This window comes from Zonotrichia albicollis, chromosome 3, assembly GCF_047830755.1.
Source record: "Zonotrichia albicollis isolate bZonAlb1 chromosome 3, bZonAlb1.hap1, whole genome shotgun sequence".
Taxonomy (NCBI): Eukaryota; Metazoa; Chordata; class Aves; order Passeriformes; family Passerellidae; genus Zonotrichia; species Zonotrichia albicollis.
The window spans coordinates 105,532,462-105,560,259 of record NC_133821.1 but is presented as its reverse complement, the minus strand read 5'-3'; the positions used below and the strand labels follow the sequence as shown (position 1 = coordinate 105,560,259).

Here is a 27,798-nt window from a genome sequence, read left to right as displayed (position 1 = left end):
CTCTGGGCATCTATGGCTGGCACTAGCATCAAACTGAGATGAGGAGTGGGAAGGGCTGAGGCTCTCCTCTGCCAGCAACCTTAGTTTAGAGCCCTCTTCACCAGCCTGGCGACCCTATGACCACAAATGCTCCCACACATACACAGAAGATACAGTCCAGACACCCACTCCACCTCGTAAAAACTGCTTTATTGATTGCAGTTTACATGTTACAATTAACATATGATTCCAATCATTAAGTCAGCTGCTTATAATAAGCTGCCACCACAGTCACATGGGAACTGGACAAAGAGATGTTAGTTGCTGAGGCATCCTCAAATGGAATCAGTTCGGCTTCTTGGGCATTGAAGAGACAAGAAGGTAATAAACAGCATACATTGTTCCTGAATTAAGAGACAGAAAAGATATTTTCAGATTAGCATACTGAATTCCTCTGAAGTCAGCTTTCCAGTTTGTTCCAGAAGAAATATTGACAAAAAGCAGCTGCAATTCAGACAAAATACATTTCCACAGCCACGTCTCAATTTTTTTTGGTAATTCATATTTTAGAGAAAAAATAAATAAATAAATACATTTCCACAGGCTGCAAAAAAAAAGAGATGGGGAAAAAAAGTGGGGAGAGGCATATCTGTGGATATGCCTCCACAATCATGAAGTAAGTTACTAATTCTTAAAGTAGCTGAACTGAAAATCCATTTGATCATCATGTTTAAGAGGCTACTGCAAAATTAGGTAACAAGCAACATAAAGATTATATATATATAGTATTATGAATCTTGGTTATAATTCTGCTAGTTTTCACAGCACATGAAAACTCAGTACACTGAGTATCACCTCTCACTAAAAAGAGTCAGGCTAGTGTGAAAACTGGTTCATGTACATGCTATAATTACATTTTACTCCTTTGCAGAATACATGAAGTAGTTCTGTTTTTCTCTAACACCATATGTAAAACCTGAAGGAGTATTCAGACCATGGTGCTTAGTCTGGGAAAAAGTCATATGAAAATCTAAACCTGGAAAAAGCACAAATGAATACACAGTATGTCCAAATGTGGTTTTTGTTTCTCTATATAAACTTTGCACGTTATAAAGAAGAGATTGAAGGCATTGCATAATTATTTTACAGAGAAAACACCATTCATGTTGGAGATTGTACCAAAGCAAAAATATTTTAATATTAGTGCACTGGAAATTGTACCAAAGCAAAAATATTTCAGTATTAGCCTTACCGAACAGCGTCAGACCCGCAGTGGTTCTATACAACATAGAATCTTTTGCCCCACCTTTAAGATGCACTGGGAGGCCATTATCCTCCTAATGGAAACAAGTGACAAAAATTAACTATCTATATGCAATTTTTACAATATTGTGTTAATATAACTACAATTACCCAGTGGAAGAATTACTACCCCACAATATCTTTCTGACTCCCAAAAGACACTGAACCTTATTTAGATCCTGCTCTGTCTTGAAAGCTTTCACTCTGCTATCAGGTGATGACTCACTAGGGGAATATAAAAAGCCATGTGCACAGTTCATATCCAAAGCAGTGACTGGCAGATGGATGAACACTTCTGACACCAGCCAGAGCCCTCAGGTGCACGGGATGTGATTACCACCCCTAGAAACCTCCCGTCCATCTCCAGCACAGTCAGTCCCTGCTACAGGGAGCAACAGGGGGAGGAGTCTCTATTGTCACTTGGTGGCACACAGGAAACTGTTTTGCTCCACCCAAAGCAGAACTCCTAAGCAGCAGACCCACGTGATCTTTACTCCTGTCAGCAAGATGACGCTGCTCTGGATTTCAGGCCAGCCTCCAGTGCTGGTGACCTGCACCTTACCCCAGCTTAACTTGCTGTCCCACAAGAAAGGAATGGAAGGAGGAAGAGATATGCCTGTAGATCTCTGCCAGCAGAAACTGAACCTCTGACCCCATCCCATCACCAACATCACCCTCCCATTTCCTTCCCCTTGGCTCACAATGAACACCGTGCTCCTTAGTCCAGTGTTTCAACAAGACTGGCTTTCTCTTTCCGAGGAAAGGAAACCAATAAGAAACTAAAACAACTGAAGTGGGGCTTCTAATATATTTGGCCCCTTTCACGGAGCTGAAGACCAGTTTGTCCTCAGTCTGAAGCTACAGCTCCAGGTTGTGGCTCATAGCTGGGATTACTCTCTGGAATGTTCTCTGCTTTTACTACTTCACCTAGTGGCCCTATCAATCAGGAACAGAGTAATTCAGAAATTATTTTTAAAGATGGAATATTTTTCAAGGAATTAATCCAATCATTTAAGACCTCTACAGTTTTCATGACTGAGAAATACAGTAATACCACATCCTTATTAAAAATTACAGGGCTTATCTATGAGCTATAGAAAGAGATGTAGGATTTCAGATTTACCTTTTCACTGTTATTTCTGTCTTTTCACTCTTTTTCTCTATTTGTTCACTGGACATACTCCCCCATACCAACTAATGTCAGAGTACTTTATCTTTGTACCATGCCTAATACTTACAAGAAACTCCAGTAAAAATCATTTCATGGGGTAAAAAAAAAAAAAAACCCTAAAGAGTCAGCAAGTCAAGAATGCACGTAAAAATACTCAACCTCTGCAGAAAATAACTGCTAATTGCAAATACTCTAGTCACACAACACATTTTGAGAGCTCTCTTCAGATGTAAAGGGGAGCCTGATCAGTTCTTTTGAAAAAACCATGCAGTTATGATCTACTAAAACCTTGTTAATCTACTAACATTATTCAACTCATTCATTACCTGAAATATCTTCTGATTCTCAGAAACTCTATTTACAAGCCTGCGTGAAGCAGTGCTTATGGTTCTCTGGGAAATCTGGCGAAGAGCCTGAAATAGAGGATAAACAGTGTTTTAGAAACAGTGACATTTCACAGCTCTGTCCACACTGGGTAGAAATTGCTTCTTTGAAAAGCAAGATAGAAGTGGGACAGCAAAAATGAAAGCCTTTTAAAAACAAACAAACATAGAAAACTCCACCAAAACATGCTAGTTTTGAATTCAGTAAATTTTTCAGCAAACTATGTAAAGGACTGTTTGACTGGCTACCTGGAAAGGAAAAATTCGGGAAAATTACTTTCAGTAAGACACAACGGATTTATGGATCTGCAGCATAATCTTCAGGTTCCCTTTCAGGAGAAATCTCAGCCTCTGCCCCCTTAGACCTCAGTTTTAGGCATCATTTTCTGTATCTAAATAGTGAAAGGGACAATAATATTTTTGACAAAAATATTTGTGCTTGTGAAGACAAGGAACTCCTGTCACTGCTGCAGTTCACCTAGGAGCCACCAGCACAGGAGACAACCTTCAGAGTGCTAAGGAGACACCTTCATCCCACCACACAGCTTAAATCACCTTGCTGTGTCCTGAGCTGGAATCTGTTTCCACACACTGATCATATATAGGGTAGCCTACCAAAATCAATGACCTATTTACAATTCTTTAATTTGCCTTTGCTAAAATGTCAAGGTTTAGAGCGCGGCAGCTCAAAGCTGCAGGCGGCCTCGGCCTCCTTCAGGCAACATTGACAACACATCGTTTCCACACAATTACCCCCGCTGGAAACGCAGCCAGGGGGCGAGCAAACACAGGTGATGCTGGTTGCAAGGAACCGGACCAGGCATCTCCTCTCCTTACCCACCCCAAACAAACACGCTATAAAATAGATCTCCTTCGAGACGAGCGCAGCGTACCGAGCCCCGCGACTCAGCCTGATGCTCTCAAGTCCCTGAAGCTCAGCCCTACATGGACCTTGCCCCGACCCCCGCAGGTCGTTCCGCAGCGCCCAGCAGGGAGAGCGGCCACCGCAGCCGAGCCCCGCAGCAGGGCGGGCACCCTGAGCGAGCCCCACACGCCGCCGGCGGCAGCGGGCCGCTCTCCTCGGGCCTCACCTGCACGTTCCGCCACATCGCGGCTCTTGGTCCTGTCACCTCCCGCCGGCAACAAGGGCAGCGGAAGGGGAAGCGGCTCCCCCGCCCACGGCGGACGCACCACAGAGGGAGCGGCCCGGAGCGCCGCCGCAGAGCCCACAGCGCCCCCCGCCAGTCCGCCCGGCCCGGCTTGGGTAGCAAGGCGGGGCCGGGAGCCCGGGCTGAGACCCCAGCGCCGGGAGGGAGGAGCGGTGACCTCTCAGAACACGCAGGGCCCGCAGCGGCTGAGGCACACCGGAAGCGTTTGATTGCCCACACAGCCCCGGCGGGGAACCTGCTGCCACCGGACTCTGTGGTTGCGGCCGCCTCCCTGCGCCTTCAGAGGGCGCTTTGGGAAATCCTTGAAATGTCCCCCCGAGGTCCTCCGTACAGAATTTTAAATCTCCTTCCGTTGAGGGGTTTAATACCTGCAGAGGGCGGGATGCGTGTCCCGGGAGAGCAGCACGCTGGGCTGCGCCTGTTCGCCTGGACTCGCTGGAATGCCCAGGCGCCGCCACTGCAGGCAAGGACGCCGAGCGAGGCAGAGCCTGGCTCCGACTCAGGAGCGGTTCTGGCACCCCTGCGTGGATGTGGCGTCCATCCTTTGTTGAGCTGCTACACTCAGAAAACCCCAAAGCACCCCAGGCAGTACCTGCCCTCTGCCTCAAGCTCTGTTAGTGGCTGGGACACAGAGTACTCTGCATGTGGGGGGAAAAAACCCCAAAAAACCACAACCAAAACCCAACTAACTTCAGCTTCATGTTTCGCGATCTATAATTACATAGAGTGAAGAAATGCAGGAATTGTATGGAATACAAACCTACTTGAGTCTCAGGAAAGAATGAATTGCCCTTCAAGAAACTACTCTATGTAGTTGAACCCTATGTATGTTTTTTCTGCACTGCAGATCTAGCCCCGTAATTGCATTTTCCCATGCTTCAAGCTTATGCTGAAATACAATGCTGTCAGGAATGGCTTTGCTGCAGTTGAAGTGCACTTAGTTTTTGGCATTACTGTACTTTTGCACTGGTGCCAAACCTCATGATGAACAACGTGTGTCAAACATGACAAATTAGTGCTCAATTCAGTATGAAAATAACAAGGATCATATCTCAATCTTACAAGCTGTTCCAGAAAGAAACTAAAAATACAATGATGAAGCATTTATAGATATAGCCTTAGCTGTGCAAAAATATTTAAAATAGCATTTAGAAAGCACAGTAATGGACAAATACGTGCTTTAACAAAGGAGGAAACTGGATGCATTATTTAATAAATGGATTTCAAACATTTGAGCAGTGCTATCACAGAGCAACACTTAAAAATACATTACTATGCTGTAAGACAGATTTCCATTCATTCCTCTTGCAATCTTATGAGTGCATACAATATTTTATTCTGATTTTTATACACTCAGTTGGATACCAGATACTGGTAAAAGAATAATAATTCACAGATAAGTTATTAATCCTGATTTCTGCTGTGTGAGCTACTTTCTGGTATGTCTGAATCTGAATTTCAGGGACATTTTCTGTAAAAATACCCTTTACAACAGAAAGGCCATACTTAAGGATTGGCATGTGGGTTACCTACCTGATCAAAGCTACATAATAACTGCTCAGAGCTGGTCTCTTCAGTGTTGACTAATTCACGAAGAAATGAAAACCTGAGGGAATGAGAAATGGCAACTTGCTGCTTTAGGATGAAGGTGTTTCATTAGAAACAAACACACTGCTTCTTCCTAACTGAACAGGGCAATTCTTGCATGTATTGCATTGTGTAACAAAATTGTTTATCAAAACTCATTGTTGAGCAGTTCTGTTTAAGCCAGAAAGAGAGCAGGCCTGTTAACCTAGCTGTTTGGAAGCATTAGTCATAAAAAAAGTGTTCTACCTCTTCAGGCAGTAATATAAGGGTGCATAAATCCTAAGATGACATAAAATTAGGCCTCAGCAGGCGATCCTAAATACAGTATTTTCCTTTCTTCCAAGAATATCACAGTCCAGTCCTTCCCATTTTCGTAAAAGAACTAATGAGGTTATTAATTACATTCTTGCACCTCTAACATTAAGCATCTCACCATTTTATTTTGCAAAATTTTTGGGCAGAGTCCTCAGGTAAAAATTCAATTCAATTTGCACATAACTCTGCTATTCCATTTGCTCAAATTGTTTATTTTACATGATCTTTATCAAGGGTCTAGTGAGAAAGATACTTCATTTTATAATTTATATTTTTTAAAAAACTTCTTGAGCTTCCTTAGTGATTGACTTACACTTTTATTCCTCTTTATTTCATCCCTATGACAAAATGAGAGATAATCTTCTAGCTTCAGACTTTGCAGCAGCAGTTGATGTAACTCAGGTGGACAGTATCACTTCACTTGCAAGCACAGGCTAAAGATGTTCCGACTGGGAGGCTTATGGGGAGGTAATTTCTTACTTGAGACTCAGGTCATGTAAGGACCTGCTAATTCTTATCATGCCATTTCGTAATGGTCTTCAGTCTTAACTGATACTGTCAAATAAGATTAGACTTCACATGTAGGCACAGAATGCAATGGTGATTGAACTTTCTGTGAACTAGAAGGGAGGGAATTTTTACATGAAAATACTCCTGGTGCTCTGAGGAAAATATAATACTGCTACTAATATTAAATAAAATTTAATACTACTAAAATTAAATAGAATTTAATACTTCTACTAATCAAACAAAATCCCAAAACTTTTCACAATTGGGCTTTCTGAAAATAAACTTCAGAGTCTATTTTGACACTGCCAGAAGCAGTCTCTTCCATAAACTGGCCACATTGCTAAGAAGCCAGCAAGAATAAAATTGACTTAGATTTTCATCGTTTTGTCTTCTCCTTTGAAAGAGAGCATTTTGGGCAGGTTGTTCAATACAGACAAGCCTTTTATATGGGGAACATTTTGGGGGTATTGGAGAGGTTTTATGTTGAATTACTGAATTAAAATTAAAAAAACAACTTATGTAATACCAAGGGTAGATCACGTTTTCAGGAAAGATCAGAAACCCTTTGTCTTGTCACAGGAACTTTGAGGATCAGATTACTCTGTGTTTATGCAATGTTCTTTGTCTTCTTCAGCAGTTGCATTAAAGTAACTTAATTTACTGTAGGTACCTGATTTAGACTTAAGTCACCTTTTTCCACTAAGCACTCTCTTCAACTCAGTCTGTTCTTTTCCCACCGCAAGTAGGGCATGTGAGAGAAGGGTGCAGTCAATAACATTTCCTGTGAATCCAATCCAACCAGCCATGCTCATTGCTCTGTTTGCAGATGTTACTTGACCTACACTCTCATGGCCTTTCCTCCCTCAGAGACTTCTATTAAAAAAAGACTTGCATCCTTCCTCAATATTCATAATTAATCCTTGAAAGACTCCAAGGATCTCCATTGTTGTCAATATGACAGCCAGACAAATGAACATGAGTGAAGGAAGAGTTTACAAATTTGACCAATATTTTGAACTCTTACAAGCATTTTAAGCTCCACAGGAACACTGTCCCATGTATTTACTGCTAAAGGCTCTCAGAGAACCCACTTAATTGCAATAAAAACCAGACAGCAATTCTCACCCTGGTGCTCTTCATTGAGATTGAAGATACATTGACAGCTATAGTCAGTAAAAAAAAAAAAGTAAGGCATTGAAAAATATTACGAGGTGAAGAGAGAAAAATATTTCTTTTTTAATTTTAAGCACAGCCCAAAAAGCAGCCTTTCCCACTTGGAAAAAATAGGAATTATGAATGAAGCAGAATATATTTGCATTTCAAGTGACAAACACAAACTTTAAAAATCAAAATATTTTAATAACCAGTAATTGTGAGACATCCCCTTGCTCATTTACTCTATCTTAGACTAGCAGCTACTCCACAGCCAGTTTAACACATTCTCCAAGTTTTCAAGGGTACATACCCTTATTCTGTAACCCTAGCAACATGAATACAACACTGTTAATAAAATCTTACAAGGTACTATTTGCAAGCCCTGTTCTGCCAGGCTGTACTATGCAAATAAATTATAATATGTAGTTACAGAAAGCTAGCACACTGGAAATGCTGCCTCATTCCACAGTTTATCCAGACTTACACATTTAAAATCTTAGGCTACACAAGTAATTAAGTCATGTCATGTGATTATGTGATAAATAAATAGTTTTGTTTAAAGTTGCCTGTAAATTAAGCTATTGGACCATGCATTTTTGTAATAAATATGCAATCCCAGAAATACAACTCATTTAAAACTGCATTTACATTTAATGATGTCTTTTCATCCAGATAAAAATAAATATATGTTCAAGAACAAAACCAAATCTCTTACTAAATGGTTTGCAGAATTTATTAGGTCTCTTTTAATATATTCCATACTTTATCAAGCTAGTTGCATATAAAGTGATCTCCACCATATACATTAGAGTTTCTGTGCATCATCTAAAAAAAGTCACCAAAAAGTAATATTTTACAGGTTGCAGTTAACTTTCAATTAACCTAAGGTGAATCCTTCTGTAATTTAAGACACTAACCTGCACATTGCGTCTAACTGCAATATTTAAATTATGTTTCACAGCAAGCTAAACCTGCATTTCAGGGAAAAATGTCACTGCCATCTCAACTTCTGAACTTCTATCGTTTACTTCCTAAACACCACAAAAAATTAATGTGGTGTTCACTCCAAATAAGGAAAAAGTATACAATTCCCTTAAAACAAAGCCTGCTCAGAATACATATGCTTTAAAAAAATCAGGAAACTCCTCGAGTAAAAGGAATTCACCCCAGTAAAAGGAATTCACCCCGATGTATGAATGGAAAAAAACCTTTTAAGTTCTTCTTGATTAATGCTAGGTGCTGCTCATAAAAAGCAAAACCAGCAAAAAGTGAACGAGGATTGGATATGACTTAAAGCAAAGAAAATTAGAAAAATATTATATCTGCAACAAGCATGTCCCAATTTAGAGCAATCTTTTAAAGGTCTCATGCAGATAATTAACAAATAGGTTTTCTGGTATTTTATAGGATGCTCATTTACTGGCCAGGCACATATATTGTAAATATACAAAGAATCCAGAGTGCTGAAGTTTATGGAGCACTTAAAGGATTTAATATAATAGAGGTGGGTAGGACACAGGAAAAATATTTAACAACTTGTATAAATATATTAAAATCTCAGCAAGAAAGGTAGGAGCCCATGCACACAAGACAGTAAATCGAAGAAAACATTTAAGACTTGACTTCTTCCAACAGCACTGACACCTGAATTCTGGAAAGTCAACAATTTACAGTATCTTAAACCATCTTTCTCCACACAATCTAAATGTACTGAATCATACTGACATTACATAGCACGTGAACAAGCAGCAGATGCATCAAGGGAACAGGAGCTATATGCATCATATGGCCTGCCCAGTTAGAGGCAAACATCAGAAAAACTGTTTCTGACATAGGCAGAGATACAATCAATAGAGCTAATTGTATACCCGTCATTTTCAAGAGTTAATCCACAGTATGGGAAAGGGGAGCTTTAGGTAAAAGTTATGCACCCAGTCTCAGAAATGACAGAAGCAGAGTGTCTTTCAAAAACTGGGTCCATTCTGGACTGGCCTTGATGCACATGCAGTACACTTATTTTCAGAATGCAAGATTAATTGGGAATGTCTGCACTGGTGTTTCGATTGCCGTATTTGTGATGAATGAATAGCAATACCACTCCTAAGAAGAAGCATATGGACCCAACAGTGATGTAAGCAATTCCCAGGAAGGGATTTTTGCCTCCCATCCATGATATGGTGCTTAGGATCATCCTTTTTCGTCCATCAAAACTGTGTACAGGATAATCTGAAAAAACATTTAGGAAAACAAGAAGCAAGTTTCTAAACCCAGCTTGAAGTGGGCACATGAAAATTTTTGTCATTTCAATCAGGTTCCAAATACTAACTGTTGCCTCTGGAACTGGAATTGCAAATATGGAACATTCAGCTGTTCTTTTTGGATAAAACTAATCTGGGTATTGTCAGCTACTTCAAAACAAAAGCCATGTTAAGAGACACTAACCCTGAAGAAGAGTAAAATGCATGATTTTGTGTGTTTATGAAAGCAGCTTCAATAAAGTGAGGGAAATATAAATTTCAGTCCCTGTGTTTATTTTACCACAAAATTTTTCTTTACATTCTGTTTTACATGCACTCCCCACATTTTTACCGCAGAGGAGAACACTGCAGTAGCTATATAAAAAGTATCATTAAGTGCTTTTGAATTTTAAGAATTCGGTAACTATGACAACCCTCCTTCTCTAGTCTCCTGCATTTCTACCTAATATTTAGTCCCCTCAACAAAGAATGACGGTCCTTCACCCGATCCACAGCTCTGTCATTTTTGTGACCTTCAGTCAGTCTGCCTTTCATCACATAGTGTCATTTCACCTTGAAGTTAGAGTTCTTAAATTCCTTTGCTACCAGCTACATCTGTTCTTTGCTCTTTTCCTATGCTTTTCTCAGTTCCTTCCCAGCATCCAACCAATCTGATTTCCCTGTCTCTACGAGGCTATTAATGCTATAAAACTAGCACTTAGAAGAAGTAAAAGATGGTAACAATCTATCTGGGTCTCAGTGCCAGTTTTCAACCACAGCTCAATACCATCTCTTTTCAGAGATGGTAAGAAGAAAGGCTAGTTCCATCTGATAAGTTGCAGATATCTATTTGTATAATCCAGCTAAGGCCTGCTTTCAAAGGATACTGTATGCAATATCCAAAGAGTATTTTCCAGCCTGCAAGGTAGGCTGAAAGTTGTTCTTCCTTTCAATGAGACGATAGAGCTTGCGAAACGTTGGCAGAGCAGCTGTGCGCATCCACACGATGAAGTCCTCGTTGATAAAGCCGTTGTTGTCAGGCTCTGAGTCCAGCATATACACTGGCTTGGGCCAGTTCACAGGTTTTGTTGTGCCTAGGATTAAACAAAAATAATAAAGTATTTCAAATACAAAACTGAGTAACACATTGGCTCATCAAAATCCATTCTAATCCACAAAAAAACCACATGAATTTCCAAACAGTATGAACAGACAGGCTGACTTACTTCTGTTGCAACGCACTGGGCTGTTTAAGAACTTTTTATTTTGCAGGTTTAATAGTTTGAATTCTATAAATAAATAACTTAACCGCACTGTCCACTGTTTAAACAATTCATGCAGATGGGAAGTCATGTCTCAAAGCACTGCTCGGTGGGTAATTCTCCATTATGATGATAGGCCCTCTGCTCACTTGGTAGAATTTGAGAATCAGGAGCATGCAACATTTAAAACATCATTTCAGATTATGTCCAAATGCTTTTGCTACTGTTATTGGAAATACAATTCCACATTGTATTAAGGTAAAGTATCTGCTTTTTCAAGGGTAGCCATCATACTGACAACACGTAATTTGGCTATGACTAAGCAAGAAACCCATATCAGGTTAAGCCTGAAGTTATTATATACCTTGCATAAACACACATGCTCTTAGAGCCCTAAAAAGGGGCTTTTTCAGACATAGTAGCCAAAGAAAACTTTTATCTGCCAAATTGCGTATAATCTAAAAAATCAGACACGTCAGTCACTTCTAATAACAAAAAAAAGAATCAGTTTTTTTAGAGAACAGCACAACCTAGACATAGAAACATTTAAACGAAAACTCCGTATGAAGAGTTTCATTTAATGACTGTAGGATTTCTTTGTAAGTTAAATCCAAACACGACAGAACTTTTACCGGTCTTGACTGGAATAAAATTAAATTTCTTTACAGTGGCTGGTATGGGACAATGTTTTGGATTTGTGCTTGACACATTGTTGATAAAGAGTGATGTTTCTGTTATTTCTAAGCAGTATTTGCCAGCATCAAGGCATCAGCTTCAGCTCCTCAGCTGTGAGGAGATAGGAGAGGTGTCCAGGAGAGACTGGGCAGGGACACAGATGGGATAGCTGATCCCAGCTGACCAGAGATATCCCATATCATAGAAAGGAGCAGGTAGAGGCAGGCAGGGCCTACTTTAGCTCAGGAACTCAGATGGTGGTGAGCAATCATTTCTTTTGCATTACTTGTTTTTCTTGGGTCTTATTTTCCTCTCTCCTTGCTGTGTTTTTTGTTTGGTTGTTTGTTTTTAATTACTGAACAACTTTATCTCAACCTATGTGCCTTCTCACTTTCAGCCTTCCAATTCTTCCTTCCACTGAGCAAGGGCATGGTTAGTGAGACACTGTGTGATGCTTAGTTGCCAAGTGGGGTTAAACCCCAACAGTGTACATTACATATTTTTTAGTATTCAGGGTACAAGAAAAAAATCAGAAATTAAAAAACTACCAAATTAATGATTACAGTAAAAGTAAAAACCAAACAATGTTTATGAGAAACTTGCAGGTTTTTACAAGTTATCCACAACTGTGAGACGTGTGCTGCCATCAAGCAAGCCAAGCGAGTGAAGCCCCTATAGTACAACAAGCAGTAAAGACTGATAATAGAGCAACCACTCCCAAAAGAGACTTTCAGAATTTGTCATCTTTTCAAAGTAGTGTCATCTGGTATTGTTCATTTTGTGTGCTGAAGAGTGCTGTGCCTGTTAAATAAACAAGTACTTTCCACTTCTCTCGGAAGAGTTCTTCCCGAACTGGTTAAGAAGAAAAGCCATGTAAGTTTGTTTTCTAGAGGAGCTCCTTTAGAGATTCTCTACCAAATTTGCCCTAAACCAAAACAATTATTTAAAGACAATCTTTCAAATAGCAGAGTAGTCCTTAGCTTGGATTTCTTCAGAGAACATTTATTTAGTACATTCAGTAAAATGTCTGAGGTAAAGCTCTGAAATCAAAATGTGTTTGAAATCAAAAGGTGTTTGAAGCATTTTGTTGTTCTTAAAATGTCACTTTTTTTCTTTTTTTACCTTGGAAAAGTGCAGTTAAGTTGTTTCCATCTCCTGTAGGATTCCTGAACTTTACATTTTTATCTGTCCACCATGCAATGCCTTTTTTGATCAAAGTAATTGGAGTCCTTGTGTCATTATCGATGCGGTATAACTCCAGTGTATCTAAAGACAAAATCAAATTAGAAGATCAGCTGCAGAAACATTCCTTAGATAGATGATCATGATAAGCACTGAAACAATTACCTCCAGGAGAAAACAAAATAAAGATAAGCAGGCAAGGCATTTACTGTCTGCCTGACACAATAACAACCTGTTCTGTAAGAATCAGTGTATATGAGATAGCAGTTTATTATCCATATATGATATCTATGTTTCTAAATCACAGCAGTAGCAGATTCTCACAACAGGTATTTCCATCCTTTGTGTGCTGTAAGATTAAATTAATTCTCCTAGCAATTTTTAAACAAGTACAAGCAGTACAAGATATTTATTTTATTCTGAACAATGAAAATGTGTTAATTCAAAACAAAAAAAAGCCCACACTATCTTTATCCAGAATTATGTGCAACACAACAGATAACATACACTAGATCACAGACCCATATAAATGATAAGTTAAAATTGTGACCATACCATTAAACATACTGTTGGCAATAGCTCCACAAGGAGCAATGGGTTTGTCCTCGTTTGTGCGGTAAGGCTCACATTCCTTACTTGGATTCTGATAGTTAGAAAGAAAAAAGGCAAATGAGTCTGTCCTAGTTCACACAACTAACTTGCTTTTTACTACATGATCAATACGAATTATAATATTTTACAGTTATTTTCAGTAAACAAAATATCAATTCCTTATGGTTGCCTACTGTTATGTAAAAATTCTAGGACCTCATTATCATGAAACTAAATAATTTATGTGGTGATTTATGCAATAGACAGAAATTAGTTGGTCATTCACATCCAAGCATGAATACCTACAAGTAGTGAACTGTTGTCTCCATTTAGCTGGCTGTCATCCCGAGATTTCACATAACGACGGTGGTTTTGATAAAAGTTGGAAAGTCCATAATACATGAATACATTGCTCTACAAAAAGCAAGATGGGGAAAGAAGGATTTCATTAATACAAACCTGCAATTTTAAGTTCCTAAACTCTTAGGTTTATAGCAACATTCATAAAGTAAGAACCTCAATCCTCAAACTTCATGAGTACACAATGTACTGTCCTAACAAGGCTGAAGTCAAACAATATAAACGTGCCACCAACTATCAGAATGATATTCACCAGCACCAACCCCAATACCTGTCTTGTCCAATGTAGAACTCATAAGCCTCATATGCCAGAAAGCACTTATTTGGTATTTCCAATTCCTGTTAAACTGAGATTTTTTTATATCATGCAGGAATAGCTCATCTACTCTCTAGCTATGTGACACATAGGGTAACTTTGAATGTGTAAAACACAAGCATTCCACTTAATGTTTTACATTTCCAGACAAATGGAGGCATTAAGAAACATCTCATCCCTCCTGATGAAAAAGGGAACACAAAAATCAGATCTAAGTTCAAAGGAAAACCAAAACTAATCCTCTAAAACAGGAAAAAAATATTTCAGTGACAAAACTTTCATTTTCAATATGAAATAGATGATATAAACTGTTCTGACGTCATCCTGCATACAGGGCAGCATACCTCAAATGCATGTTCCAGTGTGAAATTGATGGTGCATGTACAAGGGGGTGTGCTGTCCCAGGACACATTTAAGCATTTGTTGCAGGGACTAGAAGGTTCTGTTCCTGTATAGTCAATCTGTAACAGAAAGTGCCGTCATTAATTTACAATGGGAGAATAAAGAAAAATTATTAAGCAAGAGTTGCTGTGGCATTTATTTTGCAATCATATCTCAACACCAAGAGCACATTCAGGCCTATCTGATAATCTCAAGAAGTCTTTTCCAGCCTTAACCATTCTGTAAATGAGTTTTTGATTCTGACTATATGCTTGATTTCAGATGTGAACAAATTAAACACTGAGGTTAAATTACTCCTGGAGCAAAACCAAACAAAACCAACAAGCCCCGCACACAGCCCCAACCCTGCCCCAAACCAACCAAAAAAACAACACCAAAACAAAACCAGAAGATACTCCACACAATGTGATGTTTCCAAACACACACACTATGAAAAGCAGATCACAGTTTTTACATGCTTTCCAGAGAGATTAAGCTTTTAAAAGTCCAGCTATTTAATGAAAAAAGATCTGTGTTAGAAAAACTTGATTTGTTGGCCATTTTTAGCCACCTAATTGGAAGAAAAAAATTTTAAATCACTTAATGCCCAAAAATCGTCCTAAAACAGGAAAGATTATTACACCAATATTGTTTTGTCAGGAATAGGAAAATAATCAGTATATGGACAAGAAAGATGATCAGTATTATTCTGGCTTACACAGTATGTTCTGTCTTGAATATTGTAGACCATAAAAAGCCTTTTTTAAAAATCTGTACATTCAGCCTTATCAGCCACAAGCTCACCCTACAGTCCAAGCCAACTCAAGTAACTTGACCACATCAGCTCTCTCTCACATGTAGCTCCAGAAAGTGGGGTAGGAGAAAGCTTATGTCTGTCTATAAAAGATGTATTTCTACACTTAACATGAATTACCTATTTCAGAATTTAGACTCAGACTGATGAAATATATACTTCACTGCAAAAAAACTGTGCAGCAGCAGCAGCAGCATTTAAACTAGAACATCTATACAGTTATACAAAAGGCTGCTGCAAGTTGTTTGTCCTGATTTATGTTTGTAGTGAAAGGCATAACCAAGAACTAGTGATTTATGACTGGTCCTAATGCCCATATTTAGGTTAGCTAACATAACCACACACAGTGTATTCAGGAAAGAATTGAAGCCTATATTCCTCAGCATCTTCTTCAGGGTCTCTCTTCCCGTGATTTCTTCAGTATCTATTAAGCTGCAACCAGCTCCATCAGCAAACATCTTTACTGATTGGCATTTGCTCTGCTGCCAGATTTCTGACAGACAAAACCTACGCACTAATGAGCCTAGCTGAAACTAGACAGCTTCAGAAGCTATTACCTGGCAGAGAGAGAGATTGAGAGAGGATCATGATCTTTACAGCTCAGCTGAACACGATATTAAGTTTATGCTGATCTAGAAATAGCACTGCTGCAGCAGCCATGACCAGCTTTGTTTAGCTGCAGCAGACAGACCCCACTGCTGCTCCCAATGAACAATGCATCTCATTTGTTGAAGGCTAACTCAGGGGTGGGTGTGTTCTGCCAAAGTAAGCTGAAGCAAGCATTTCCTTTAGAAAGAACTTGCCAGTGTGAGAAGTTGTTTCAGGTCAAGAGCACACACTAAAGACTAAGATTGCAAAAGACCTAAAGATGTCACTTTTAAAAACGTAATGGACTAAATTCTGTGGAGCATGAAACTGACATATATTGAAGCAGTACTATGCTTTGATGCACTGTTATCAGCTTGCATGCCATCAAAGAGCTTTCCTGTACAGTAACTGCCAACACAAGTGTATTTTTCTGCATCCACATTTACAGATTATATTCAAGAGAGCTTACTTAAAAGGATGAAGGCATCCATCTTCACCTCTTGATAAAGTAACACTTTTGACTGTGAGAGTGAAGGACTGACAATGGAGTCCACGGCAAGAACCTGCCTGACCCCTCTGTTCTGTCCCATGGGATCACCCAACAGCTCACATCCAGACACAGTGAACCCTTCCAAAAATCTCCAGATTTAAGGACATTGGGTCACTGGGTATATTCAAGTTATTCCACACCAATGGCCTTTCAGGCTGTTGATGTCTGTCAGCTGACATACACCTACAGAAGTAACATAATTACTGCATACACATATTCTCCAAACTGTTTGTCATTTTGCAGACTTCATACTTTGTCCTACTCTGCTTAACCATTTCTTGTATAACAGGCAATCCATAAATCTGGTCCTCTTTGTAGGTTTTATTAATTTTTTATCATTCCTGACATGAGGCTACAGGACTTGCACACAAGGCTGAAGATGCAGGCAACAGTAATGTACTTACTTTCAGTTATCCATTCCTAGCCATGCCTTAAGTCAATCTGGCTTTTTATCTACCATTATGCATCTCACAGCAGCAGTCACAGCACAAAGATCTCTTTCCCATACATTTAATACTTTGTATATTCCTCACATTTTATCATATATTAATATGCTCTGCCAATGCTTCTTATTCACTCTGTATATATTTCAAAAAAACCCCAACACTCCAAAGAAAAAAGAACACCTCCAAGAAATGAACTATTTTAACAACAGACTCAAGATAAATGACTGATTATGCCTTCTAGAAACCATGAAAAAATGCTAGAGAAAACACAACAAAAACCTGATAGATCTAGTACATTTAAACTGTTGGAAATGTTCCACATTTGAATTCAAGACATCTTATAAAGGAAATCAATGGAAGAGGTACATTTTGCTGCTCAGTCCTTGCACCTGTAGAAGAACAGCACAGTCCACAGAGATACTAATGGCTACCATACCAGGTTTCAGGAAAGAGTGACTTGAATCTAAATATGTATTCAGGGTCGCAAATTATGCATCCTACTCAATTCCAGTACACTAAGCTTACAGGCACATACACACAGATTTGAGAGCTATGCTGTTGCTTAGGAGGCAGGTGTAAATCACCACCTGTGCTTCCTGCCCCGATTACATTTCTAAAAAAGCTTAGTCACTGCATGGAGCTTCTGGATGTCTTGTCTCCCACAGCCAAACTTACAGCTGTTTGTGAATAACTCTTGGAGGTTATAACAAAAGCCAGCATTCTAAGCAGGGATGTATGTAATCTAAGCATCTATGTGACAGCAGTGTCTTAAACTGCACCCCTCAGTGATGTTTAGAGCCCAGATGTTGGTCCTAATTGGTAAAATGCTTTATCTGTATTTTGCAGCTGCAAATATAAAGCCTTTTTTGATTTAAACTTTTGTTTTCTTAAATTCAGCTGCCTTTAGAATGATAATCTCACTTGTAGAGTGTCACTCCATAAAACAAGTATGAGGATCAGGCAACTGAACACAAACTTGCCCCTTCTGACTTAGCACAGGCTCCAAAGTCCCTTCTGTCCTCACAAAAGCCTAACAATCAGATTTCTGAGAATTTCAAAAGGTGAAAGGGTAAATCCATACAGTAAAACAAACAAATGAAAATCTTATCAGTCTTGACTGTCCTGAAATTGGAGAGGATTGAAGGCTTGTGCCAACAGGTCTCCACTGCAAATGGTTACTGCTGCTCTCTATACACAACCTGACTGTGTAAGGGAGTGTTGGTTGGGCTCCCAGCTCACCTATGACTTTTGTGCCAGATGTTAGGTGGGAACAGCTGGTTTTTGGGTTCTACGGGAACTTACCAGCAGTACCTGACTGAGCTGCTTAAGCAACAACAGTATATAAAAACCCTGTATGTGCATACAGCAGCAATATAGGGACAAGAAGTCACATACATTTTTGGACTCATGAAACTGATGCATTTCTTGTTCCCATAGATCAATGCAGATCCAGTCATAATGGAAAAAGGACATATTTGTCCAATTACAATGATCTAAAACTTCGTACTCATTTACTACAGAAATGGCTATTTTAAATGCAGTTGTCAACAAAAATCAGAGTTAGCAAGGATACTTTTGTACTTCTCTCCAGGAGTCTTGGAAACGTGCAATTGTATTTACCTTAAATATGTTACAACATGACAATTTAAAAATCTTTGTGCCCATGACAAGTTGGCCATGTTCTCTGAGGCACCTGTGCCAATTTTCAGATGTTCAGCACAACCCCAACACTTGTTATAAGCAGCAACTATTTTCTACAAAATATGCTTACATACAAATTAGGATGCTGTACAACACACTTCAGCTTTTGGGTTTTCCCTTCTGCTTTTCTCCTTAACTGTAACTGTAGATCTTGACATAAAAGGAGATAAAATTGGTTTCATTATAACCTTATTTGCATTTTAAGAGAAATATGGAAACACCATTCATTCCCTACCTCGTGATTTCTTTAGCTAACTGGGCTTCAGTAACTTGCCACCAGCTAAGCTACTGTCTTAAACTCTATTTATTTGAAAGTGACAGCTTAGTCCAGTAACTGGAGTGATTTGATCCACAAAAATTCATACTCTCCAATAAAAAAACACAATGAACAACCACACACCTTCTTCCCTACAATCAATCTCAGTCATACTAGCTCACCAAAACTAATAGCTGCCAATTGCTTCTCAAGGCTGCCCATCCCTAAGCCCTGTGCGTTATTTCCTTTCAACACAAACTGGTTCTGTTATCAAATGGATCGATCTGTGATACACAGTTCAGTTTTCAGCTAATGCTCAGCAACTTTTCACAGTAGTAGCATGGCTGGTTATCAGATGTAAATCTGATAAAACTGTAAATCTGATAAACTCAGACTGGAGTTTTCTAAGCGTTAATTAGAAGAAGCCATACTCTTTGATCCTTGTTTCCAAGCTTACTCTGGACATCCTGGTCTCCCATACAACACCTGCAACATTAAATCATCGGTGCAGGTAAGAAAAACAGCAACACATTCACCACAGAGCTTTGTCCTGAAAATACAATTACTTCGGAACATTTGGACATAAATAATGGACTGCCACAGGCTATTCCACGAATGATGCGCTGCCTGTACTGCTGAGGAAGAAAAGGAGCACTGGGCTGTGTCGATTAAAGGCAGGCAGTAACTTCCCTAAAGCTCCCTCGGGAGCACTGACAGAACTCACGGAAGAGCTCCAGCCTATCCGGAGACTACTGACACTCGCTGTCTGCTCGGGGTAATTAATGGACGCTCTGCTGACGAGCACAGACGTTAGGCCGGATCGGAACCACCGGGTCCCCCCGCACGGCACTCGCCTGGTCCCGGCCGGCCGGCAGGGGACCGGCTTTGCCCGAGCCACAGGCGGCCCCCGGCCGGCGATCCCCGCTCGCCCTGCCCGGCCCGGCCTCCCCGAGCGGGCCCCGGGCTCCCAAAGCCCCGGCCAGGCACACCCGCCCGCGCACCTCGTACTCGCGGATGTTGTTGGAGGTGACGAAGATGCCAATGCCGATGGGGATGAAGATGAGGCCGATGATGAAGAAGGCCGGCAGCACTGTGCCCGCCGTCAGGATGGGCTGCCAAGCCGGCAAGCGCTGCTGCTTGAACGCGGTGTTGTCGGGCTTGCGGGTCTTCACGGCGCCCCCGCCGCCGCCGCCCACCGCGCCGCCGCCCGGCACGCCGACGCCGCCCGAGGGGTGCCCGTCCGCCTCCTCCTTGGCGCTGTAGTTCACCGCCATGGCGCCGCCGCCGCCGCCGCCGCGCGACACGTGACCGGGGGCACCGCGCCTGCGCACTCGGCCGCGGCGCTGCGGGAGGGGGCACGGCGGGCGCGGCCCGCCCAGACCATGGCGTCCTGGAGTAATGGAGGCACGGAATCGTCAGGAGTGGGAGAGACCTGCGGGATCGTCCGGTCCGATTATCCACCTGGCACTGCCACTGTGACCCCTAAACCACTAAACCACGTCACCCAGTGCCAGATCCAGTCATCTCTTGAACACGTCCAGGGATGGTGACTACCACCTTCCTCGGCAGCCTGTTCTAATGCCTGACCACCCTAATAGTGAATATTTTTTTCTAATATCTAATTTGAATCTCCTCCGTCTCAGCTAAGGCCATTTCCTGTTGTCCTCACTGCAGGCACGGCAGAACAGACCAGTCCCTGCCTCACTCCAGCCTTTTCTCAGGGAGTTATGGAGAGAATTATGTTCCCCCCAAAAGCCTCCTTTTCAGGTCAAAACCCCCCAGCTTACTTAGCTGCTCCTCACAGGATGTGTTCTATGTGCTGGCCAGGCAGGCTGTGCTCTGGTGAGGATTAGGATTCCAGACTTAGGGCAGGGATCCTGCCTCCTCCTGCCCAGGGTTGGGGTAAGACCAGGGCCCTCAGCCTTGTCCTCCCCTCTCTTTGCTCCTGAGCACTGCCCCTCATCCTCCCTGCTGGCATGCACTGACCCAGGGCAGCGTCCATTGGGTCAACAGAGAGGTCAGCTTCGGCTTCCTACCCTCATAAATAGGATTAGTGCTGCTGTAGAAATGTAACAATGCACAAGAGTTTTGAGAGTTTCTCTTATTGGAGCCATGCATGCCAACCATCACTTTTGGGAGCTCTTGTGCTCTGTACTCCTGCTCTGCTGTCAGGAGGTGTGAGTGAATCAGTGCAGTGGATACAGAATCACAGAGCAGGTAAGGCTGGAAGGGACCACAGAGGTTCATTGGTCCACCCCCCCCTGCTCAGGACTGCATCCAGACGATTTTTTAATATCTCCAGCCAGGGAGATCTGCAGCCTCTCTGAGAAATCTGTTCTAGTGCTCTGGCACCCACACACTGGAGAAGTTCTTCCTTGTATTCAGGTGGAACTTTCTGTGCATCAGTTTCTGCCTGGTGCCTCTTGTTCTGGTGATTGGCACCACTGAGAAGAGTCTGGGCCCCCTCTGACTCGACACCCCCCTTTAGGTACTTACACATATGGATGCTGTTGTTGGATGCTCCATTAGGCGCCAACCTGACTGCATTGAATAGAATCACAGAATCAATTAGGCTGGGAAAGACCTCTGAGGTCATTGAGTCCAGCCTTTGACCGAACACCACCATGCCAACTACACCATGGCACTTGCTACCATTTGCAGTCTGTTCTGTAACACCTCCAGGACCAGGGGCTCCACCACCCCTCCAGAGCTGCCTGTTCCAGTGGTTGAAACCCTTTCCTTGGAGATGCAGTCACCTTGTGGAACGCAGTGTGGGAGTATCTTGCACTTGTATCCCAGAACACATGCTTTAGCAGGCTTTGCTCAAGCTAATGCAACCTTGGAAGTCCATGTTTCTCACTTCATTGGCACTTCTGCATTAAAGTCTGTTTTGTGAGGACTCTCTAGTCCTTCCTATGCAGAACCCCAAGAGTGCTAGCAAACCCACATTCAGCAAATATTCATGGTTTTACTTTATTCCAAGGAAAAAAGTAAATGGAACTATTTAATTAAATAACTTTATAGTGTAGTTCAATCTGAAGACTTTTTAGCTGGCTATGGAACAGTTTATGTAAAATAAATGCCTTTAAGTTCTCTGGAGAACGGAGAGCATCAGCCAAGACCACTGGGGGGAGCACCTGACTTGTGCAAATGTATTTTGCTTTGCAGGCACCAAAGGCCTCCTTGACATAGCATAGGAAATCCGAATATATATAAAAATGTCTAAAATATAAGTATTAATTCTGTGCCTAAATAATTATATAGGGTACAAAAGTTAATAATATTCCTTGTGGCATCTGTGCTAAAACTATATTTCATTCCTAATTTATCTTTTCAAGTATCTTTTATCTCACTAACTTTTGCTGTCATTCCCTCTAAATAAGCCCATTGTCTTTAGTACCACCCTTTCCTATATTGTCTCCTGTTTGCAGTTATTACCTTCAGCTATAGTAACTTTTATTCCCACAGCATCACAGAGAATCCAGAGAGATGCAGCCTGGGATCCCAAGGGAACAAGACTGCTTGTAACCCTGTGGTGAGAGATGGCAAGAAATTCCCCTGGCAGCAGGATAATCAAGGGGCAATAATGGGAAGCTGGGACCTGATGCTCTCAGGTGTGAGAGGACTGGCAAGAAAGGGCATGATAAATTTGTTTAATTGTGTTTCACAAAAAGAGAAATCTAAGTATTTGAGATTTTTTCATGGATTGAAACTATATTTTATCACTATAATTATACTTCACAGGTCTTTCAGTCCTCTTTAGACAGTAAGAGATCTCTAAGGGAAAAGTAGATCTTTCGCTGGTTTTCTATTGCATAACAGCTTCTGATGTCTATAGCATATATATACACATATATATATTTTTTTTTTTAACATCGATATTTCACATTACCTTAGCGTGAAAGTTCTCCCCAATTACCTCCTTTAAAATTACAGTACTTGTAGAAATGAATCACATTGTTAGTCTATATTAATAGATTTCTTCCTGAGTGTCCCCAAAATATAGACTAATTATGTGGTTAAAGCACTTTTTTTACATCTTTATCTTGGATTCATATTCAAGTTAGGTGATGTAAAAAAATTGACTAGGAACATAAATGCAAGATGAAATCACCGGTCTCTTACTCCAAAGTGTTGCAGTTCATCAAAAATATTTTAAAATCCAAATTATTTCAATACACCATGATTGTATGTATGTTTTAAACAAAGCTTTATTAGGAAGCTTAAAAACTTAATCTAAGTGCAAAACCATAAAAATTTATATATTTGTTTATTAATCATAAACTTACACTCATAAAGAATTTGCTTTATATTAAAATTTAGACAAGGAAAAATATTTTCTACTTTGACTGGGACCTTTTAAATCTAGACTCAATTTTGGAATACCATTTTACTTGTGTTCTACTCATATTTAAAAGCTGAAGTTTATTTCAGGCATGTCACCATCACTTTCAAATAGGCAGGAATTTCAATCCAGCTGAGCTTAGTGTAGATCTTAACATGGATAGGTTTCAATTCCCAAGTAATGTTTTGAAGATAGAAGATCTGGGTCACTACAATGCTCATTCTGCTGCGCAGTAAACTGAAATGTGGCATGCACTAAACTTTATTCACTTCAGCTGTATTGCTCTCTAAAAGCTGGAATTTTTCTCAGCTTGCACTAAAATATGATCTACAGACACAGCTATGTTATTGGTATATATTGTCTGTTGTACAAAAAAAAAAAACTCCTTACAAAACATGGTGTACCAACTAAGTATAAGCTATACCAATGAAATTACTCTTCTGCCAGGATAAGCAGCACTTAATTTTGATTCCTCAGTATGGCTGTAATAGTAAAATCTTCACAATGGAGATCAGCTCCACAAAAGTTCATAAGGTGCCAGAATATCCTGCTTCTCTAGAGTGTCAGCATTTGCTGCAGAACTCATATGTAAAAGGAAAAACAGCTCCCGTGGCTCCCATGAAGACCAAATTGACTACACAGCAGTATGATATTCCAGCTTCAAAGATGGACCAACCTAACCATCCCAGTGGGATTCTGCATTAATGCAGTCTTTCTGGCATCTCACAGCACATCTCCTGCAAGCAACACTCTTTTCCTTTCCAAAAATTAATTTCTCCCAGTAGCTTCTGCAGTTAAAAATCTGCACTATTTTAGGTATGTGCCAGTGACTTAAATTAAAAAATCATTGGCTATGAAATGTAAAAGAAAAAAAGACCCTGCCTGGATTGGGTGTAGCTTTATTTATCATTCTTTCAAAAATCATCCTAAGTATAGCTGCCACAGAACTCTCTGGATGCTGTTTGAGAAGCTACAGCCGCCAGTGTAAAAGGTGTCTAGTCCAGGTGCTAGTCCAGGACTAAAGAGTCTGACAGTGCCATCTCTGCCTGTGCTGTGAAAGCACAAGGTTAGAAACGTTGTTCAGTCATTAAGAACTTGGTGATTGATCCATCTCTGTATCTTAACTTCTGAGCCTACAAGAAAGATGGAGAGATTTGCATGGGCATGTAGTGACAGGACAAGGAGGAATGGTTTCAAACTGAAAGACGGTAGGTTTAGATTAGATGCCAGGAAGTTTTTCACTTTGAGGGTGGTGAGACACTGGAACAAAATGCTCAGGGAAGCTGTTGAACAGCTTTCCTGGAAATGTTCAAGGCCAGGTTGGATGGGGTTTTGAGAAACCCGATATAGTGGAAGGCGTCCTGGCCCATGGCAGGGGGACTGGAACTACACAATCCTTAAGGGCCTTCCAACCCAAACCATTCTATGATTCTATGAATCAGTATCACCCTGTACATCACTGTGACACTGTATGAGACACAGTCAAAAAAAGAAACTTCCAAACCCATATTCTGTTCCCATAAACAAATACATGGATGAGCAATGCCAACCTTAAGAAACTGGAGTTTAAATGCAAACACCAATGCATAGTTGTGAAAATTTATTAGTTACAGTGTAATGAAAATCAACTCTTTTGGTACAGGCAGAAGTAAAAACATACTTTATATAGAAAAAAAATCACAGCTTTAAAAACTGACTTACATAGTTTAAAATGAGTAAATTTGGTTGTATTTCAAGGCATTGGACTTTAATACTTAATTTTATGCCAAACCGTCACACAGTGTAAGAAATATTCTGCAACAAATTCCATACAGCAGTCTTCAGAGTATTTAGTCTCACAGAATCTCATGGTGGCAAAAAAAAAAATATACTGAATACTTTTCCATTTAAACAGAAAACATTGCTGAAGTTACATTTTTCTTTCTTCACATACTCTCTATTACAAAAATATCAAATTGCAAATTTGACAGTGTATTCTACAAATAAATGTGTCATAAGCAACAGGAATTGCAACTTTGGCACAGCTACTTTACAGAGTGTATTATAAAAATAAATTATATGGCAAATATCAAAATCAAGCACGTGCCTTAGGCTTTGCAATTGAGAGTGAAATTCAGCTGGCAGAAAGACTGCTGCTCTCTCTCTGATTAGATACTTTTAAAATACCAGCAAGGCCATTGGTTTTTAAAGCTCTACCAAGAAAAAAATATATATATAAAACCTAATGGAAGCCTAACACTTCCATAAGTAATCAGTAGCACAAGTGACCCTGGTGTTGATGGCAGAGAGCTTCTACAGTGATCCATCCACAGGCATGGAGGGTAGTGCACACAGAGCGCTCTACGGGCGGTAACTCATCTAGAGTTCACGCGTAACTGGTGAATGATGACACTCTCTAAAAGAAAAGAGAGCAAAACATTCGGGTTTATGGAACTACAAACGCATTGCAGCTTACTTTAAAGAAGAACAATTACAGTGGCAGTGCAAGGCATTTTTCTAAAAAGTGTCACAAACATACTCTCACATCCCTGCTTGATAAAACTGTCCTGGCTAATGCTAGAAAGGGAAACTAAATTAGTACCTGTTGAGGGCTCAGAGGGCCTTGGCTTCCACTTCAATGTCAAGACCATCATTTGGTTGTCCATAGGGAAAAAGGAGTAATACAGTTGAATGGATTAAAGCAGAGGGACACCAAAGTTCCAGTTCCACATCCAAACTAGGTAGAGAAAGACTTGGAGTTGGGTGTCTAGTATATTGTCTAAGCAACTTCATCATAAATCTGGTGGCAATTCATAAATAGGGATGAGGAAGAGGTATGGGGTCATTTCTCATTTTTTTTAATTTAAACTTGGTTTATAAACCTATGCTGTGTTTATTCAGCAAGTCTTCTTGAATTTTGCTACTGCCTTTAATGGGGATAAATTTCAGCCACAGCTTGCAAAACTGGGTGTTGGCATTTTATTTAAAATGCTGGGTGTAATTTGCCCTGTGTGTAGTACCAGAGGTCCCTGACCCTGATTAATCTGCTGAAGTACTAATGGCCTGGTCTTCTGTTCTTCTACCTATATATGCAGCTCTTACAGGCAACCTTTTTAATATAAGAATTTAACTGTCAATAAACGTTTTTCTCTGAAAAAGTGTCTTTTATGAATTTCAAATAATGTAACTGTACCAATACTAATTAAAGCATACAGTTATACATTTTCAGAAATATTCGTCCTAACTGAAATTACTTTTGTTACCTTCCTTTCTTAATAGTATGAAGATTTTTCAAAATTTACAGGACCCAAGAAATGACACTATTGATATATTTTTTGCCTTTTATATATATATATATATATATATATAACTTTTATATAAATATATATATAAATTTTGCAATTTTGTTGGCTTCTGCCTTTATCTGCTCCTAACTAATACTTGCAAGGTGTTTCATGAAATTACATTCTAAGAAGAAAGAAAAATGAAAATATTTGACATGCACTCTTACTGCCAGAACTTTGCCACTAGATGGCAGATCCCAGCGCTGCTTTTCATACGTGGTGAAGTAAGAGCAAGGATGAGGCAACGTCCAATAAAATACGTAAAGGCAAATGAAATAATAGAATTTCCCGAATTGAAAGTATTTATTTTCCATAAAATTTATCAATAACAAAATATTTTCAACAAGAAATGTATACCAGTTCCACCATATTTGAGCAGTGAATGTGAATGAACCACACTACTGCATGATTTTACCTTACTGTTCTAACTGTGTTAACTTGAAGCTCTTGTGGAATATGATGTTAAAAGCTACATTTGCAAATTATTTTCTAAATATTAAAAATATATTTTTTTAAGAATTTTTTTTAATATTCACTGTGTACATTTAATAAGGAGACAAAATTCTAAAAAATGCGCAGCAGAAAAATATCGTGCTCCTTGTTAAGGCTCAGTCACTGAATAAACAGCAAAACTACAGTTGGTGTCTGAATCAGACATCTTTCTCCTACAGACCCAATGTGCAGAAAAAAGTAGCAGAAAAAATAACTTTTTAAAACCTCAAATAATTTTCACTAATATTTATCTTTCATTCATTTTTCACATGTCTAGGGAACACACACTCTAAGTTTGTCTCAGTTGTTTCTATTTGAAATCCTTACATACTGATTTGTATGTATGAATATATATATATAATGTACCCACACACATGTGCAGTTACTAAAAGAGGTGTCTGAACAGTTACTAAGCTAAAATTAGAGTAGGGCCAATTTTGTCAGAGTGCTTTTGGCCCACCCTCCGTAGGAATATGATTATATTTGAAGGATATGATTAAATAAATTTTTCTAGGATTCTAGATGGGAATATTTCAAGGAGCTAAGTATTCACTTAAACAAAATAATTTATTTTAATGACAGAAAAAGAAAATGAAGTTAATGTAAAACAGCTAATTCTGCTTTCAGTCCTCCTGATGTAAAGCAGAACTTCTCGAGGAAACACATCAGGATACCAGTTCATATAATGAAGCACATCAAGTGACATTT

At 39.9% G+C, this 27,798-nt stretch overlaps 3 protein-coding genes across 10 annotated transcripts in view; all 3 read right to left on the bottom strand.

The window, feature by feature from the left end:
• Positions 1-168: 168 nt before the first annotated feature.
• On the bottom strand, positions 169-4,085 carry COX7A2 (cytochrome c oxidase subunit 7A2). Its single transcript, XM_005491155.3, has 4 exons — positions 3,927-4,085; positions 2,779-2,865; positions 1,232-1,316; positions 169-383 (listed from the first exon to the last, which is right to left on the bottom strand). Exons 1-4 carry the CDS (start codon positions 3,942-3,944, stop codon positions 325-327), a joined length of 249 nt encoding a protein of 82 aa, XP_005491212.2. The 5' UTR covers positions 3,945-4,085; the 3' UTR covers positions 169-324.
• A 3,669-nt stretch (positions 4,086-7,754) lies between these two features.
• Positions 7,755-20,258, bottom strand: TMEM30A (transmembrane protein 30A). The gene is made up of 7 exons (XM_074538367.1): positions 19,932-20,258; positions 14,539-14,655; positions 13,825-13,932; positions 13,483-13,570; positions 12,868-13,011; positions 10,696-10,902; positions 7,755-9,797 (listed from the first exon to the last, which is right to left on the bottom strand). Exons 1-7 carry the CDS (start codon positions 20,202-20,204, stop codon positions 9,604-9,606), a joined length of 1,131 nt encoding a protein of 376 aa, XP_074394468.1. The 5' UTR covers positions 20,205-20,258; the 3' UTR covers positions 7,755-9,603.
• Positions 20,259-24,860: 4,602 nt separating this feature from the next.
• The window catches only part of FILIP1 (filamin A interacting protein 1), a 103,940-nt gene continuing 101,002 nt past the window's right edge, over positions 24,861-27,798 (bottom strand). For all 8 annotated transcript variants that reach the window (XM_026795934.2, XM_014269977.3, XM_074538362.1 and 5 more), the window contains one exon: positions 24,861-25,670. Coding sequence is in view for 1 of the 8 variants with exons in the window: in XM_014269979.3 (XP_014125454.1) it covers positions 25,630-25,670 (41 nt within the window). In the remaining 7 variants the exon portion in view is untranslated. The remainder of the gene's footprint in view (positions 25,671-27,798) is intronic.